This window comes from Etheostoma spectabile, chromosome 20 (genome assembly GCF_008692095.1).
Source record: "Etheostoma spectabile isolate EspeVRDwgs_2016 chromosome 20, UIUC_Espe_1.0, whole genome shotgun sequence".
NCBI lineage: Eukaryota > Metazoa > Chordata > Actinopteri > Perciformes > Percidae > Etheostoma > Etheostoma spectabile.
The window spans coordinates 10,613,649-10,627,771 of NC_045752.1; the positions used below are offsets into that span (position 1 = coordinate 10,613,649).

The 14,123-nt window shown below is 40.7% G+C and overlaps 1 protein-coding gene across 2 annotated transcripts in view; it reads left to right on the forward strand.

The window, feature by feature from the left end:
- tmem63c (transmembrane protein 63C) overlaps nt 1-13,250 on the forward strand; it is a 24,913-nt gene extending 11,663 nt beyond the window's left edge. For both annotated transcript variants that reach the window (XM_032500474.1, XM_032500473.1), the window contains exons 3-23: nt 1,793-1,872; nt 3,258-3,345; nt 4,242-4,279; nt 5,035-5,177; nt 6,131-6,182; nt 6,284-6,392; nt 6,982-7,055; nt 7,192-7,272; nt 7,353-7,473; nt 7,659-7,792; nt 7,948-8,070; nt 9,370-9,523; nt 9,619-9,725; nt 10,365-10,451; nt 10,570-10,635; nt 10,746-10,908; nt 11,017-11,122; nt 11,865-12,032; nt 12,142-12,254; nt 12,333-12,407; nt 12,771-13,250. In XM_032500474.1, coding sequence (XP_032356365.1) covers nt 1,793-1,872; nt 3,258-3,345; nt 4,242-4,279; nt 5,035-5,177; nt 6,131-6,182; nt 6,284-6,392; nt 6,982-7,055; nt 7,192-7,272; nt 7,353-7,473; nt 7,659-7,792; nt 7,948-8,070; nt 9,370-9,523; nt 9,619-9,725; nt 10,365-10,451; nt 10,570-10,635; nt 10,746-10,908; nt 11,017-11,122; nt 11,865-12,032; nt 12,142-12,254; nt 12,333-12,407; nt 12,771-13,001 — 2,313 coding nt within the window. In that variant the 3' untranslated portion in view covers nt 13,002-13,250. The remainder of the gene's footprint in view (nt 1-1,792; nt 1,873-3,257; nt 3,346-4,241; nt 4,280-5,034; nt 5,178-6,130; nt 6,183-6,283; nt 6,393-6,981; nt 7,056-7,191; nt 7,273-7,352; nt 7,474-7,658; nt 7,793-7,947; nt 8,071-9,369; nt 9,524-9,618; nt 9,726-10,364; nt 10,452-10,569; nt 10,636-10,745; nt 10,909-11,016; nt 11,123-11,864; nt 12,033-12,141; nt 12,255-12,332; nt 12,408-12,770) is intronic.
- The last annotated feature ends 873 nt before the right edge of the window (nt 13,251-14,123 follow it).

Sequence of the window (14,123 nt, forward strand, 5' to 3'; positions counted from 1 at the left end):
ATATATATATATATATATATATATATATATATATATATATATATAGAGTATATATACAGTATCTAATGGACATCCTGTCTCAAGTGGTTCACTCTGTTCTTAAAGATAATAAAGTACAACAGCAGCATTTGGAGTGCTAGTGGTGCTGGACACCACACATGAATGTGTGAAATGAATGCAGACATACTGTGTATCCATATACAACATCTCAACACACATATCCTCTTTTTTAATATTAATAATTGAAACGACCATCTGCTTCAAATCCTTTTTAAAATGTGAGAAAATAACCCTGAGGATGTCAGGATGTTACCTCGTCTTGAATTTGAAGACAACACTTTTTTTAAGATCAAGCCTGCAGTCCAAGCTGTGTGCATGACGTTTGAAAGACATACTTTTTTACCAGCTGGGAAGGATATAATGACAGTTGCTACCAGGTTATGTTATGGGAATTGATATCCGCATTTTAGGAGCCGGACCTATATTAGGGACTAAAGGCTTCTGCTGCTTTATTTTTGACAATACTTTTTTTCATCTGTCCCTCACAAGTCCCTCAATTTTATGAAAGTGCAATAGTATATGATAAGCACAGAAACAGAAACATGTTGTAGACTTTTTGTAAATGTCAGGGCTTTTGGATCTCATAATAATGTATAAGAACATACACACACACACACACACACACACACACATGTTATGTACAAGTCATAGACATCAAATTGCAGTAAATCTGCATGTTTGAATTTTCCTGTCATGTAGTATATAAAACAGTGTATACACTGTTTACAGACATAGTTGCATATTTTTCTTCCTGTCTCCAGATAATAATAGTCTGTCAGGCATTGTCAAGCTTGATCTCCACACTTATATCACTCTCAATCTGCCACCTCCGTGTTTTTATTGGCTCATTTTATTGCTGCTAGATTGTCAAGACAACACATAGGGTCGAGCGGTGTTTCTTAAAGACAAGCATGAGTCAAAGCACGCTTCCCCCCTAGGTGACAGGAGCACGCCTCTGCATCAATTCCATCATCATACAGACTAATAATAAATCATCAGCGGGACTTAAGGAAACATGCTGATACATCAAGTCCAAACTAAATAAAACAACAGGGAGGAGTTTGGGTCCTGACTGTTAATGTGATCATGGACCAGCTACAATCCTTCATCAAGGCCTATATGTCTGGCACTATTCAGCATTATTGGGAGTTTTTTTCTGATTTACATGGCTGCCATCGCTGCCCACTAAACCAAACGTCTTTTAAACTCTAATGAGTCAATAATGTAATGCTGTAATTACAATCAAATAGTCATCCGCTCTTTTACGCCATTTGCATATGTCAACATTCCTTCCTCATTGCCAAGTTATGCGCTTTATAGTGAATCACGGCTGTTAAGCTTGAATCCACTATTGTTTATCTTATGACACTGAATAGGATTTTTTGTTTAATTTTTGATGATTGCTCTCCGTTTGTGGCAGGAAAGAGGCAATTCTTTTGTTCTTGCTATTGGCTACACTCATTTGTCATCAGTGCACATCATGTGTTGACGTGTGCATGCTGACCTGTCTGGTAGTTTCCAAGACAACCACGTACCACTCTAAAGAAAGAAGATGGTTCATTATTGCTGCTGCATTTTGAAACTGTCTATTATTTGTAGGTTCTTTATGAGAATGCAGCGCCGGGGCACAGCTTTCAAATGGAGCAGAATGAGAGAGGTTATGGAGAGGCCCAGAAGAGATGAGGATGATGAGGAGCTTCATGCATTCACATATTCTTGTTCTGTTTTACAGTTCTTGTTGCTCATCTTCTCCTGTCTGAGGAAGGCTGCATGGGACTATGGCCGCCTGGCTTTGCTGATGGAGAATGACAGGTACATCCATCACTTGCTCTCTTACTCTAAAAATCTGATACACTTGCTGGTTTGTGAGCCATGACAACATTTAAGATGGAGAAATAGTTCTCAGAATAATCACTCCTGAGTCCTGATCCTGAAGCCTCTAGTGCCCTCTGCTGAGTATAAATGATAATGTGTGGGAGGCAAATTACTGCAAAGAGCTACTCTCCCTTGCTTCTAATAACCATTTGATGTTGTTGGACTGATAACTTTGGCATGTCATATTAACAGTAAAAATATCAAAGTGTTAACACACGCTAGACACACATACATAGTATATGTATGCACAGAGTCGTTCGGATGGAACAGTCTATTTACTCTATTTTTAGGGCTGCAACTTACAAAAACTTGGGAATAAATTGCTTGTTTTGTCCCAACCAACATTCCTAAAATAATATTATCAATTTAAAGCAATATAAAACCAACAAACCAACAAACCCTCACATTTTAGAAGCCTGAACCAGCCAATGTTTGGCAATTTCACCTTGATGAATAACTTAAAAGGTCTTGGCTAGATGGATGTTGTTATTCTATATTTTTCTCATTGCCAACGAATCCCATGAAAAGATCAAAACAAAAATGTCTCCTTCTCTCAATACTTTACCATATTTATTTTCTTGTACTTTTTACCCTGTCTGTGGCACTCAACCCAAAGTCTACTATAGTTTCTAGGAGAGAGGTGCTTTAAAACAAGTCCCAAATTTAAGTTTCATTTTTATAAAAGGTTAAATCATTTCCAATAAATATGCACACTGTAATACTTTAACAATCGTTACTCAAACAAGTAATGCATGTGAGTGGAGTAATAAAACAATAAAATATCACCAGACTTATCCTTTACACATAATGTTTACACACTTAATCAATTATTAGATACCTTTAAAGGATGCAAACGATTTAAGGTCCAAACAGCTGTCTGCACAAATCTGCAGCAGTTTTCCCCAACTTGACCTGAGTTTCCTATCCAGGGGAGTGCAGACTTGATTAGTTCTGCCTGACCAGCAGCGGCTTCATAGCATCCAAAGGCAAGTAGCATCTGTGTGTTTTGCCAAATGGTCCTCTCTTGTATAGTAATTTAATTATGCGGCTTAATTCGACACCCTGTTGAACCTTCAGTGGTACGGCTCAGAGAGAGAAATATCTACAAATTCAATCATTGCAACAACTTTATTGGATTTGATCATACGAAATGTGTTTAATGTCTTTTTATGTATATACACACAGGGACGGGTTTTAGACTGTGAGACTGTCTGGAGCAGTTACATTTTGTTACATATTGGATGTATTGAGAAGGTTGTGTCAGGCCACAATCAATATTATGATTATGCTATTTATTTGTTCATCTTGTCTTTCCAATTCAGTCTCACATCCTTGTTTTATGGAGAACCAAGTGAGAAAGAAAAGTCTCCGTCAGAGTCTAGTCCCTCTGACTCTGAGACCAAGGACATGGTGAGTTTTATTTTGCTTGCCTGCATGGAGAGTTTTCCATCAGCTCCTAAAGCACCAAGGAACCCTGTAATAGCATTTTTGGATGAATTAAAGGAACCCTGTGGATTTTATCCTTGTTTTGTTTACACACTCAGCCTGCTTGTGCAGTACAAATACAATATTTATGCTAGTGGAACACGTGCAAACAATAAAGGGACCTGATCAAACTAACACTGCTCTACAGGGCCACTAGTGGTTAGAAACTCCACAAATAGTAAACTAAGGTGACAAAATCAGAACATTTGAGGAGAAGACTGATAGACTCCAGTTTTCTGTACACTGCTAAATATAAAGGCTAAAGCATTATGGGAAATATAGAAACAAGTCAAATTTTTAACAAACACTATTATCAATAATACCACTGATGTGAGACAGTCACAGATCAGTCTTACTGATCATGCTCTCATTTATTTACAGTAACTATACCACAGTGTCACAGTTAGTTTGTCAATGATATATTGATTTTTGCACTTTTACAATAAAGTCCACATGACTAAGATGGCATTGCGTCAACTGTCAAAGAGGAAAGTTTGGCTCATAACTCAGCTGTAAGTCCATGACAACTGGGTGATAGACGAGGTCACTCTCTGCATGTTTATAACAGTGTAAGACAAAGAGTCAGACTGGAGTCATCGTCCTGTGCCTACTCAAAGCTGAGGCTGCAGTAAAGTGGTTACTGCTCCAGGCTAGACCTATTAAATCTCCCCCTCTGTGTCACTCTGAGACCTTATTACTATGCAAATAGGGGATGCATGCAAATAGCCAAATGTGGTATGCCCAAGACTTGCATACATATGTAATTTAATATCTTTAATAACTAATTCATTGGATGTTTAATGATTCTCCTCTCCTTTCAGGGCTTCTGCTCCTGGCTCTCATCACTTTACCACATGAAGTAAGTGCACAAAGCAATTGCTCTTATAATTATTTTTATCCTTCTCTCATCTTAGCTTCCATCCTTTTATTGGCCCACTGTCTTCAAAGCTGATGTAACCGGCAAATGTAAAGTCTCTTGTTATATGTCATTTAGCAGCAAAAACAAACGAGTCTGGGCTCATGTGACCGCCGGTGCCGTGGTTTTCCCTTGAGTATTTGCTCTTGCTCCAGTCTGACTACACACAACATATTTAGGTCTGTAAAAAGGCGATTACCACGGTGTCCATGGTTTCCATAGTATTATGGCAAGGTTTGGGTGCCTCTGTTTTTAGCTCCCGTGCCAGCATCTCGCCCTGGGAAAATGTAAACCCACCCTGAGAGTTCGCAATGTGTGGGCCGTCATGTGACTAGCGTGCCCCTCTTTTCTTCTTTTTTATTCTTTATGTTTTTGTTTTTGTTCTATTTTTATGACACTGGCTTTCCTGAACCTCCCGCCTGGTAACCACAGCTTCTGGCACCAAAGTAGTGGTGCCATAGTTTTAATCATGATGAGATATAAGCTGTAGGCCCATTTGTCCTGCAAATGGACAGAACTGCATACATATCCTAGGTTAAGATTGCACAGCTCTGATTATCATCACATGTTTATTGTGTGGAAATTCCATTATTGACACCTGAAGAAACAATTTGCAACATATTTTTGCCATGTGGGATACATCTCTTGGATATGTGATTAAGGGATTCTGAATGTTTCCCCTCTCTCTGTTTCCTCAGGGATGAGGAGATACGTAGCAAATGCGGCATTGACGCCGTCACATACCTGTCCTTCCAGCGCCACATCATCCTGCTCATGACAGTGGTTTGCCTGCTGTCTTTGGCCGTAATCCTGCCGGTCAACTTTTCCGGGAACCTCCTGGGTATTTTTGTCTGCAGATGATGGTCTAGCTGGCCGACTGTTTGAAAAGCCAAGGGATATCCTTTACCATAGGGGAGGCACATGGGGCATCTCGCAGGGAGAGAAGCCAGGCCACACAGAGACAATTACACACGTCTACACACCAAAGGATTTATTGGTTAAATGCCACGAAACTTTAGCTTAAAACAATCACTGGTTAAGCTGAGTTTAAAAAAAGCCAAAGTATATTGCATAAATGAAATTAGATCAAAGCTGAAATCAACTCAAAAGTTCATTTTAACCTAAAACGAGACATAAAACAACTTTATGAAGTGAAACTACTACTATTTATAAACATTACACAAAGGCTGCATTTTATCTACAGTAATGGGAGTTGCTAGCATACAAGGGGAAATTCATCAAGGCTAGATTTATAGGAATAGCAAGTGCTTCATTTCCTCTTAACATACACATGTAGGTGTCAGGGCTGGGATGGTGCAGAAAATTAGTTGTTAGGTACAGCAGAAATGCTATTTGGCAATTGTGTGCCTATTTCGTAGGAAGCGTTGAGTAAGTGATTCTTTTTACAGGATGAGGGCAGGAGCCATTATGGGGTCTACGAGGAGCTGAGCTGTCCACAGAAACTTTTTTTTATTATTGCCGGCTGTCATCTTATGAACCAGTGTGTCACCCTAGTCATTAAATGAACCACCACCCAATAACAGGCTGTCATGGTAACAGCAAACAAAGGGTGCCCAAATGAAAACAGCAGAGTTAGGCATTACTGCGATGTTAGAATTTTGTGTGAAAATTTCAATGAGACGAGATTGATGTCATTAAATTGGATGGGAAAACATTTTCTCTGAATAGTGACATTGCTTCATTGTAGCCTCCAGACAAAAGAGGAGGGGTTTCCTTTAAGTCATTAGAAAATGAAAATGTTTCCCTTTCTGTCATGTTTCATTATTTCTACAGGAGACAGTCCTGAAAACTTTGGAAGAACAACACTGGCTAATGTTAGCGCAAAGTAAGTCTGAATGGCATTACATCTCATGAAATAGCACAGAACCATGAAAAACTGGACTTCTATATTTGTTCAAACTACAACAGAGTTTTTGTGCCTCATAGGGACAGCTTTCTGTGGCTCCACAGCATCTTGGCTCTAGTCTACTTCATCATCACGTTGCTGTGTATGGCTCACCACTTGATACGGCTGGAGTACAGAGAAGATGAGAAGGTCTGTCACTGTCAAATCATACGGTTTAAATGTCAAGGCCTGGCCATTTTTACACTGCAAACAATATCCTATAAAATTTCATCTTATTAAGTCACTTTTTCTTTTTCAGCGTTTTGGCAAGCTAATTAGGACTAAACATAAAATACAGCTGACGCTGGTGGAAATGTCATTATAGTTTGGTCATAAACTACATTATGATAATTGTGTTGGATGAAAAGTTAATAGATCACCAAAGTGATTACAATTCATCCTGAGGGGAACATAAATGTGTGTTCCAGATTTAATGGCAATCCATCCAGTAGTTGTAAAGACATTTCACTCTGGACCACAAATGTCAACCTGCTGGTGGCACTAGGGAAAAAGTCAGAGGATCACCAAAGTCATCAGGATACATTCTCTGGAGACAATGGATGTGTGCACCATATTTGTTCATGTATGTTGAGATATTTGAGTCTGAATCAAAGTGTTGAACCGAGAGGCCGGTATTGTCATTGATAGACTGTCCACTTAAGCTGGATAAGATGGTGATTTTGTTGTTGTTGCAGTTTGTTAAAGCTACTTCTCATGGTGGTTACGTTATGTGTTGCAGGTAGCCAGGACACTGATGATTACCTCCATACCAAGAGAGATCTCTGACCCAGGACTCATCACCAAACACTTCCAGTACACATGTTTTCTTCCCTTTTTTATTAAGTCAAGTTAAATGATGTTTGATTCATGTCACAAGGAAACCCTGACCATTTAACATGCACAATCTCATTGTCTTTATTACATCCCCTCTTTTTGCTCTCTTCACTAGTGAGGCCTACCCCAGCTGTACTGTCACTGATATCCGTTTCTGCTTTGATGTCCACAATCTGATGAGGTTGGATTTAGAGAGGTACAGTAGCTACTACAGTTTTGAGCTACACACTTTGGAATCAGTGTGAGGCTCTTGTCTGAGGATGCTGTGTTTTGCAGACGCAAGGCAATGAAAGGCAGGCTGTACTTTGCCACAAAGGCTCAAAAGGAGGGGAAAATCATGATCAAGACCCATCCGTGTGCTCAGATATTCTGCTGCAATATCTGTGGCTTTGAAAAGGTACTTTTTTATCATCATAATTGGGATTAGTAGGTGCTGCATAAAAAGTATGTTACCACTGGATGGCACTGCAGTCCAGAAGTAGGTGCATGCAGCAACAAAACATATCCTGCTTCTGTAAGTCTGGGAATTTCTGACAGTGAAAGATGCAGTTAGTAATTTGTGCTCTAATTTTTTTTCTGCAGGTGGATGCAGAACAGTACTACAGCGAGTTAGAAGAAAAGCGGACAGACGAGTTTAATGCCGAGAAGAACCGCATCTCCATGAAAAGACTCGGCATTGCCTTTGTGACTTTTCGTGATGAGAGGATGACTGCTGTGTGAGTAAACAACAGAATGACATTGTGGTTTATGTCTGTCAGGTCCTCTCATCACGTAAACCCTGTCACAGCAGGGAGCAGCCTTTAAATTTATGAAGTTGCATAAAAGGGAGCATTACTTAGTACTGATGCAGAACACTTGTTTTGTTTTTCAGCATTGTGAAGGACTACAGTTGTGTGCGATGCCGTCGCAGCCCTCAGCAGTCCAGCATCACCACTGTGGTGCAGTCGCATAAATGGGGGGTCAGCTACGCACCTGCTCCCAGTGACATCATCTGGTCAGTAATGACATTACAGGAAAAAAATAATTATTTTAAGATTAGTTTTTGGGGAATATTTAGGCCTTTATTGACAGGACAGCTGAAGAAATGAAAGGGGGGAGAGGGGGAATGACATACAGCAAAGGGCCGCAGGTCGGAGTCAAACCCGGGTCCGCTGCATTGAGGAGTAAACCTACATATATGGGCTCCCGCTCTACCAACTGAGATATCCGGGCACCCAACATTACAGTAACTTAAACCTTATTTTCCTTTGATTAGCCTGAAGGTAAAAAATTTCCATACCGTCAACGTCATACTTTCTTAGCACTTATAACAAGGGAGATATCCATCTATCAATTATACTTATCATGTGCATGGTTGCAGGGAGCTGTAATCAATCCCAACAAGCAATCTATTAATCTAACCTGCTGGATGTCTTTGGACTGTGGGAGGAAACCGATGCAACCCAACGTAGACACATATTTTGAGTGACTTATCCACTTTTACATGTCTTATGCATCATTCAGACACATTTCCCTGTAATTAACACTGACATATTTGGTATCCTAGAAAGCTCGGGATTGTGGCTAGACTTAAAGCCAAAGTTGTGTAGGCTGTAATTTTGTTTGTCAATGCAACATTAGCTTGTAATGATGGACCTCGAAGAGTCTATTTATTTAGACAAAAAGGTACATTAAGGAAATTGTGCATCTTATCTTTTTCAGGGTAAATGCATTCGCATTTCTACAATATATTCATTGAGCTCTGTGCTCTTCTTTGAGAAAATCAAAATAGTTAACAGCAACATTTACGATGCATCAATATGTTTAAACCGATTTCAACACCGTTTAAAAAACTCATTCTCTATCCATGATTGGATTAGCTATAATGCATGTTTCTTATCTTTGGAGCAAATGCAGCAGTCACAGTGAGATTATGTAACAAGTCAGTAATGCATATGTATGGGATATTAACCAAAGAGATTGTAGCGCTCACTGTTCATGCTTCATGCCTGACTGACTGCAGAGGGTTTGTGTGTTGATGTGTTTTCTGCTCTAACTAGACGACTGGAGCAGGTACTTTTGTTCCTTCATTAAAACTGAGCGCTGAAGTGTGCTGTTCCTAAACCCGCTCTCCAGTTCAGTGCTGTGGAAACATGCTCACCAACTCTCATACAAGAGGCGACTGAGCTTGGCTGTTTCAGGCTTATGTCAATACATACAATACAGGAGTGTCAGGGGAGAGAACTGTGTTAAATAGGCTGTCTGTCATGCTGGATTATTGTGAAATGAGGCTCATTATTTCTCCCATCACCAGGGAAAACCTGTCAGTGTGCGGATCTCGCTGGTGGCTGCAATGCGTCCTCCTCAACATCCTTCTCTTCCTGTTGCTCTTCTTCCTCACCACTCCTGCCATCATCGTCAACACGATGGACAAGTTCAACGTCACAAGGCCTGTGGACAGTCTGCGGGTCAGAGTTTAATATCAAATTGAACTTTGTGACCTTAATGCTACATTTTAATCCTCCTTAGTTTTATTAATTCATATTTTTGCTGTCCAATTCAGAGCCCTGTCATTACCCAGTTCTTCCCAACCCTCCTGCTGTGGGCGTTTTCGGTGCTACTGCCCTTTATCGTCTATTACTCAGCATTCTTTGAGTCCCACTGGACCAGGTACTTGCCAGCCATCAACCACCACTCCCCTCTTTCCTTTGAAATGGAATTGCCTTTCCTCAGCTTCTTTAAAAAGACGCTTCATGTGAAGCTGTCTGTCTTCCTCTCAACTCTCAGCATTTGGTTTTTTTTCATCTCAATTATTTTTTTCTCTTTCACCTTGTTGCTCTTTTTACTCTCTCCCTCCCTCTCTCTGTCACTGTCCCTGCCCTGTGATTCTGGTCAGGTTGTCATAGAGATCTCAATGTGAGGATAATGATATGCACAATAGTCACCATGCATAGGGGAACAACACATGGTGACAAGCAGGAGGAGGATCAGAACAACTGTGCATAAGGAGACAACCTCACGCAGCACCTACAAGCACCCTTTCTGTACATAAGCACCCCCGCAAACATGTTCTGCAGGCGTGATGTGCGAAGGACCAAATGCAAATCAACTGTTTACTGGAGTGAAAAGCGTAGTTTGTTCTAATGAACCCAACTGTTCTTTAAATGTAGAGTCGGCTGACTTTACATTACATTGTTTCACATTATGAATTAAATATGTTAAAGGGTACTGCGTAGATATGTCTTATAACTACATTTTCTATGCATAATAATGTTCTTACAATCCCATGTTATTCATTTAATGTCTCAGAACTGGTGAGAACCAAGTAACGATGCACAAGTGTTTTTTCCTGCTGGTCTTTATGGTCATCATCCTTCCCTCACTTGGTCTGTCCAGGTACCCTTACAACACATCTACAGACACAAAACAAACATATACATTTTGCTTATATTTTTACACAATTTTTGTGATTTAACATTTTAATTGTTTGGTTTTTATTTGATTCTGTCTGTAGTCTGGACCTGTTCTTCACATGGCTTTTCGATGTCAACTTCCTGGATGAGAAGGAGGTCAAATTCCAGTAAGATTCTTCTTCTTGTTTAAAGAAAAATATACCTAGAGTATAATGCCTCCTAAAAAGACAATTTGTTGGCAGCCACACACTGAGGCTTCACTGTTTTCTGCGTGCAGGTGTGTGTTTCTTCCCGACAACGGGGCATTCTTTGTAAACTATGTGATTACATCCAGTCTGATTGGCACATCTATGGAACTGCTTCGTATCCCAGCACTGACGGTGTATGCCGTCCGCCTCTGCTTTGCCAAGTCCCAGGCTGAGCGCATTCACGTCAAACGGGTCAGCTGAGCCTTTCATGCTCATCTCAGTGTTTTCATGTCAGGTACATAAGATTGTGATATGTTTTAAGATGCTACACTCTTACTGTGTTTGTGTTTTCATCTGCAGAGTCAGGCCTATGAGTTCCAGTTTGGCCTGGAGTATGCCTGGACCATGTGTATCTTTGCAGTCAGTATAACCTACAGTATCACATGTCCCATCATTACTCCCTTTGGTGAGCAACATATAGGTTACTCTCTTTTATACTCATCTACTTCTTCCTTCTTTCCACCTTCTGTCTTTCTTCGCAATCCCATCACCTTCCTTTGTGTGTATGTGTCGTCTCCCCTCACACTGTAACCTCACTCTCCTCCCCTGGCTGCCAGTCCGATACAGACTGTGTGAATTTGCTGCTGTAGTCCCAGACACCCAGACACCCAGACACAGTGAGTTGTGAGCCAGACGCCCACTCTGCTCCTGTCTCTGCCCAAAGCTCACCAAGCTTCTATTTACTTCTGCAGTCAGTCAGAACAGACCATTGCATACTTACTACCCTGCTGTGTATTTTACCTGTGCTGTTTTCTGCAAATTTACATTTTTGTAAAGGCAGAGCTGAGGCAGATAATCTCATTGGTTGAGTTAAACCTTATTGGGTGGAACCACAAAGAACCAACACAGAATAATTGCCAAATCGGAAAAACAAAACATTCAGTTGAAAATAATTGGAAAATGCTTGATTTCACATTACAATCAACTTTGCATTGATCTTTACATATTAACTGTTTGAGGCCCTAAAGCCTTATGTGTGGGGTTTGGTGGAGGTTGGGAGGTTGAATAGAACAAAATATCTCTATGATGTTAAAGGACCATACCAGGTTTTTTAACTTTTCGCCCATAATCAACAATACTGCTTTCCATTTTCCACGGATTGCTGTAGTGTTTTAGATATTTTTTATGTGTTTTCCCTGCATCTCTAGGCCTGCTCTATGTGATCTTGAAGCACATGGTTGACCGATACAACATCTACTATGCATACGTTCCCACCAAGCTCAGCCAGCGGATCCACAGAGCAGCCATCAGCCAGGTCATCCTGGCTCCCATCCTCTGCATGTTCTGGCTGCTCTTCTTCTCTATGCTCAGATTAGGTACTTTATCACTTTCCACTTTGTATCCTGTTACAGTTTCTGTAACTATATTGAACTGTATTGAGAGTGTAACCACGTCATATCTTGCAATCTCCCCTTACTGTCATAGGTCCGGTACATCCCATCACCCTCTTCACCTTAGTGTCCCTGATCTCCTGTATTGCCTTTTCCCTCTTCCGCTTGTGCCTTAGGAAGCAACCAGACAAGTCAACGAGCTACCAGGTCAGCTCATAACTCACAAGACTAAGTTCAGCTGGAGACGCAATATTGAATGAATGGTATGCATTTTCTTGGTTTTAGATGTCTGATCAGCCAGCAGAGGGGACGTTCACTGATGGAGACAGGAGTACTGTGACATCCACCACTGCCTCCAGTGTACAGTATTACTTTTTTCTCTTATTAGCCTGTAAAGGATGTTATTAAACATATCTTACAGGATCATATTATTTTTGACCTAAATACTTTACTGAGTGATCCTTCACATGATCCTTCAAAGCATCTCTCCAAAAACTGGATTTATGTTCCATTTAATTTGTTTTTTAGACTGGATTCAGGATTAATTTGAACTCAGTTATTAATTTGTTCAGATGTTAACTTGGTGCAAGTATTTACATCTTAAGTGTAGGGTGGTCAAACAAACCCAAATTTAAAACATACTTTCATCTCATATACTCCCCGTGAATTGAATGATTTACTGTGTGACACCATCATTAACTATATCTGATCTTCCTCCCCCAGCTGTTTGTGGCGACCGTGCTGCTGGAGCCAGAGCTGGCTTTGACTCCCATGCCCTCCCCTGCCCACCACAGCTACGGAGCCATGGCTAGCTCCCAGAGTACAAGCCACGGCCCAGAGGAGGAAGAGGAGTGTGAGGAAGGCCACGCCAAGACCCATGAGACTGAGCTCCAAGACCCACCAGACCCCTACTGCTCCAGCCCGCTCATGGACAGCCATGTGGGCTTCCAGTAACACCAGTTCCCCCAAGCTGAGTCTTTGTGTCCTTCACCTGGGGAACACAGATTGCTAAATGCCACAATGCCCTATTTTTGTGTCGGATCTCAGACTCCAACTTAGCTGCTTCAGACCCTGAGACCAGACTTGGCTTGTTAGAAAGAACAAACCTTAGAGGAAAGAATACAGGAGCAGGATCCATGCCAACATCACTATAAATATATAGACAGCAGTTTGACAAAACATCTCCTGAACCTGTCTTGTGGAATTATTTTAGTTAGTTTAGTAAACAATTGGGTGCTCCATGAAAAGGATTCCAGCTTCTTCTATGGCTTCATTTGCAAGTTAAAAAGGTTAAAAGTAATAAAAGTGACTGGGGCGGGATTTCCCTTTGGGCTGCTATCAGAGATAGTCTGTCCATCCTGTGCCACTTGAACATGAGTGGAGGTGAAAGTTCCCATCAGTGTGGGTGTTGTGAGCAGGCTTGCCCCAGCAGACTGACAGAGTGGTCTGGGCACGGGGGATATCTCAGCGACAGAGCTCAGGGAGGCTGAGGGTGAGGGCAGCTAGTTGTGAAGCCATCTGCAGTGAGAGAGCAGACAGACGGAGCAGGGCCGAATGTAACTCAGACATGTACTATAATATATGTACAGTCTCTCCAAGAAGGCACAAGCAGTTTGACCATACCTGAAGCTTATTGTAACTATTATCAATTTAAGGTTGCTATTTTTGCTACAGAATTTTTGGTGTCATTGATATTGTGCTTTGGGTTTGGGGCTTTGGCTACTGGGGATTGGTTAAGGAGTTGCAGAGCTGTCCCGTCTTAATCAAAGAATTCCGTCATTAGGCTGTTTTGACTGTGTATGTGATTCTTCTCGTTTTTTTTTTATTTATTGATTGACATTTGGAATATGCTAGTTTGCTTTCTTCTCATTTAACTCTCAGCAAGAAGGCAAATACGTTTATTTCCCAAATTCTAGAACATTTTTAAAATATGTCATAGAGTTTACTTTCTCTCATTGCAAGAAAACAATGTTGAAATCTCTTGAGGAATTTCATTATTTAGAATTTCAATTACGTGACATACTGTGTTACTACTGAGGCCATTATATTAAATAATAATAATAATAATAATAATAA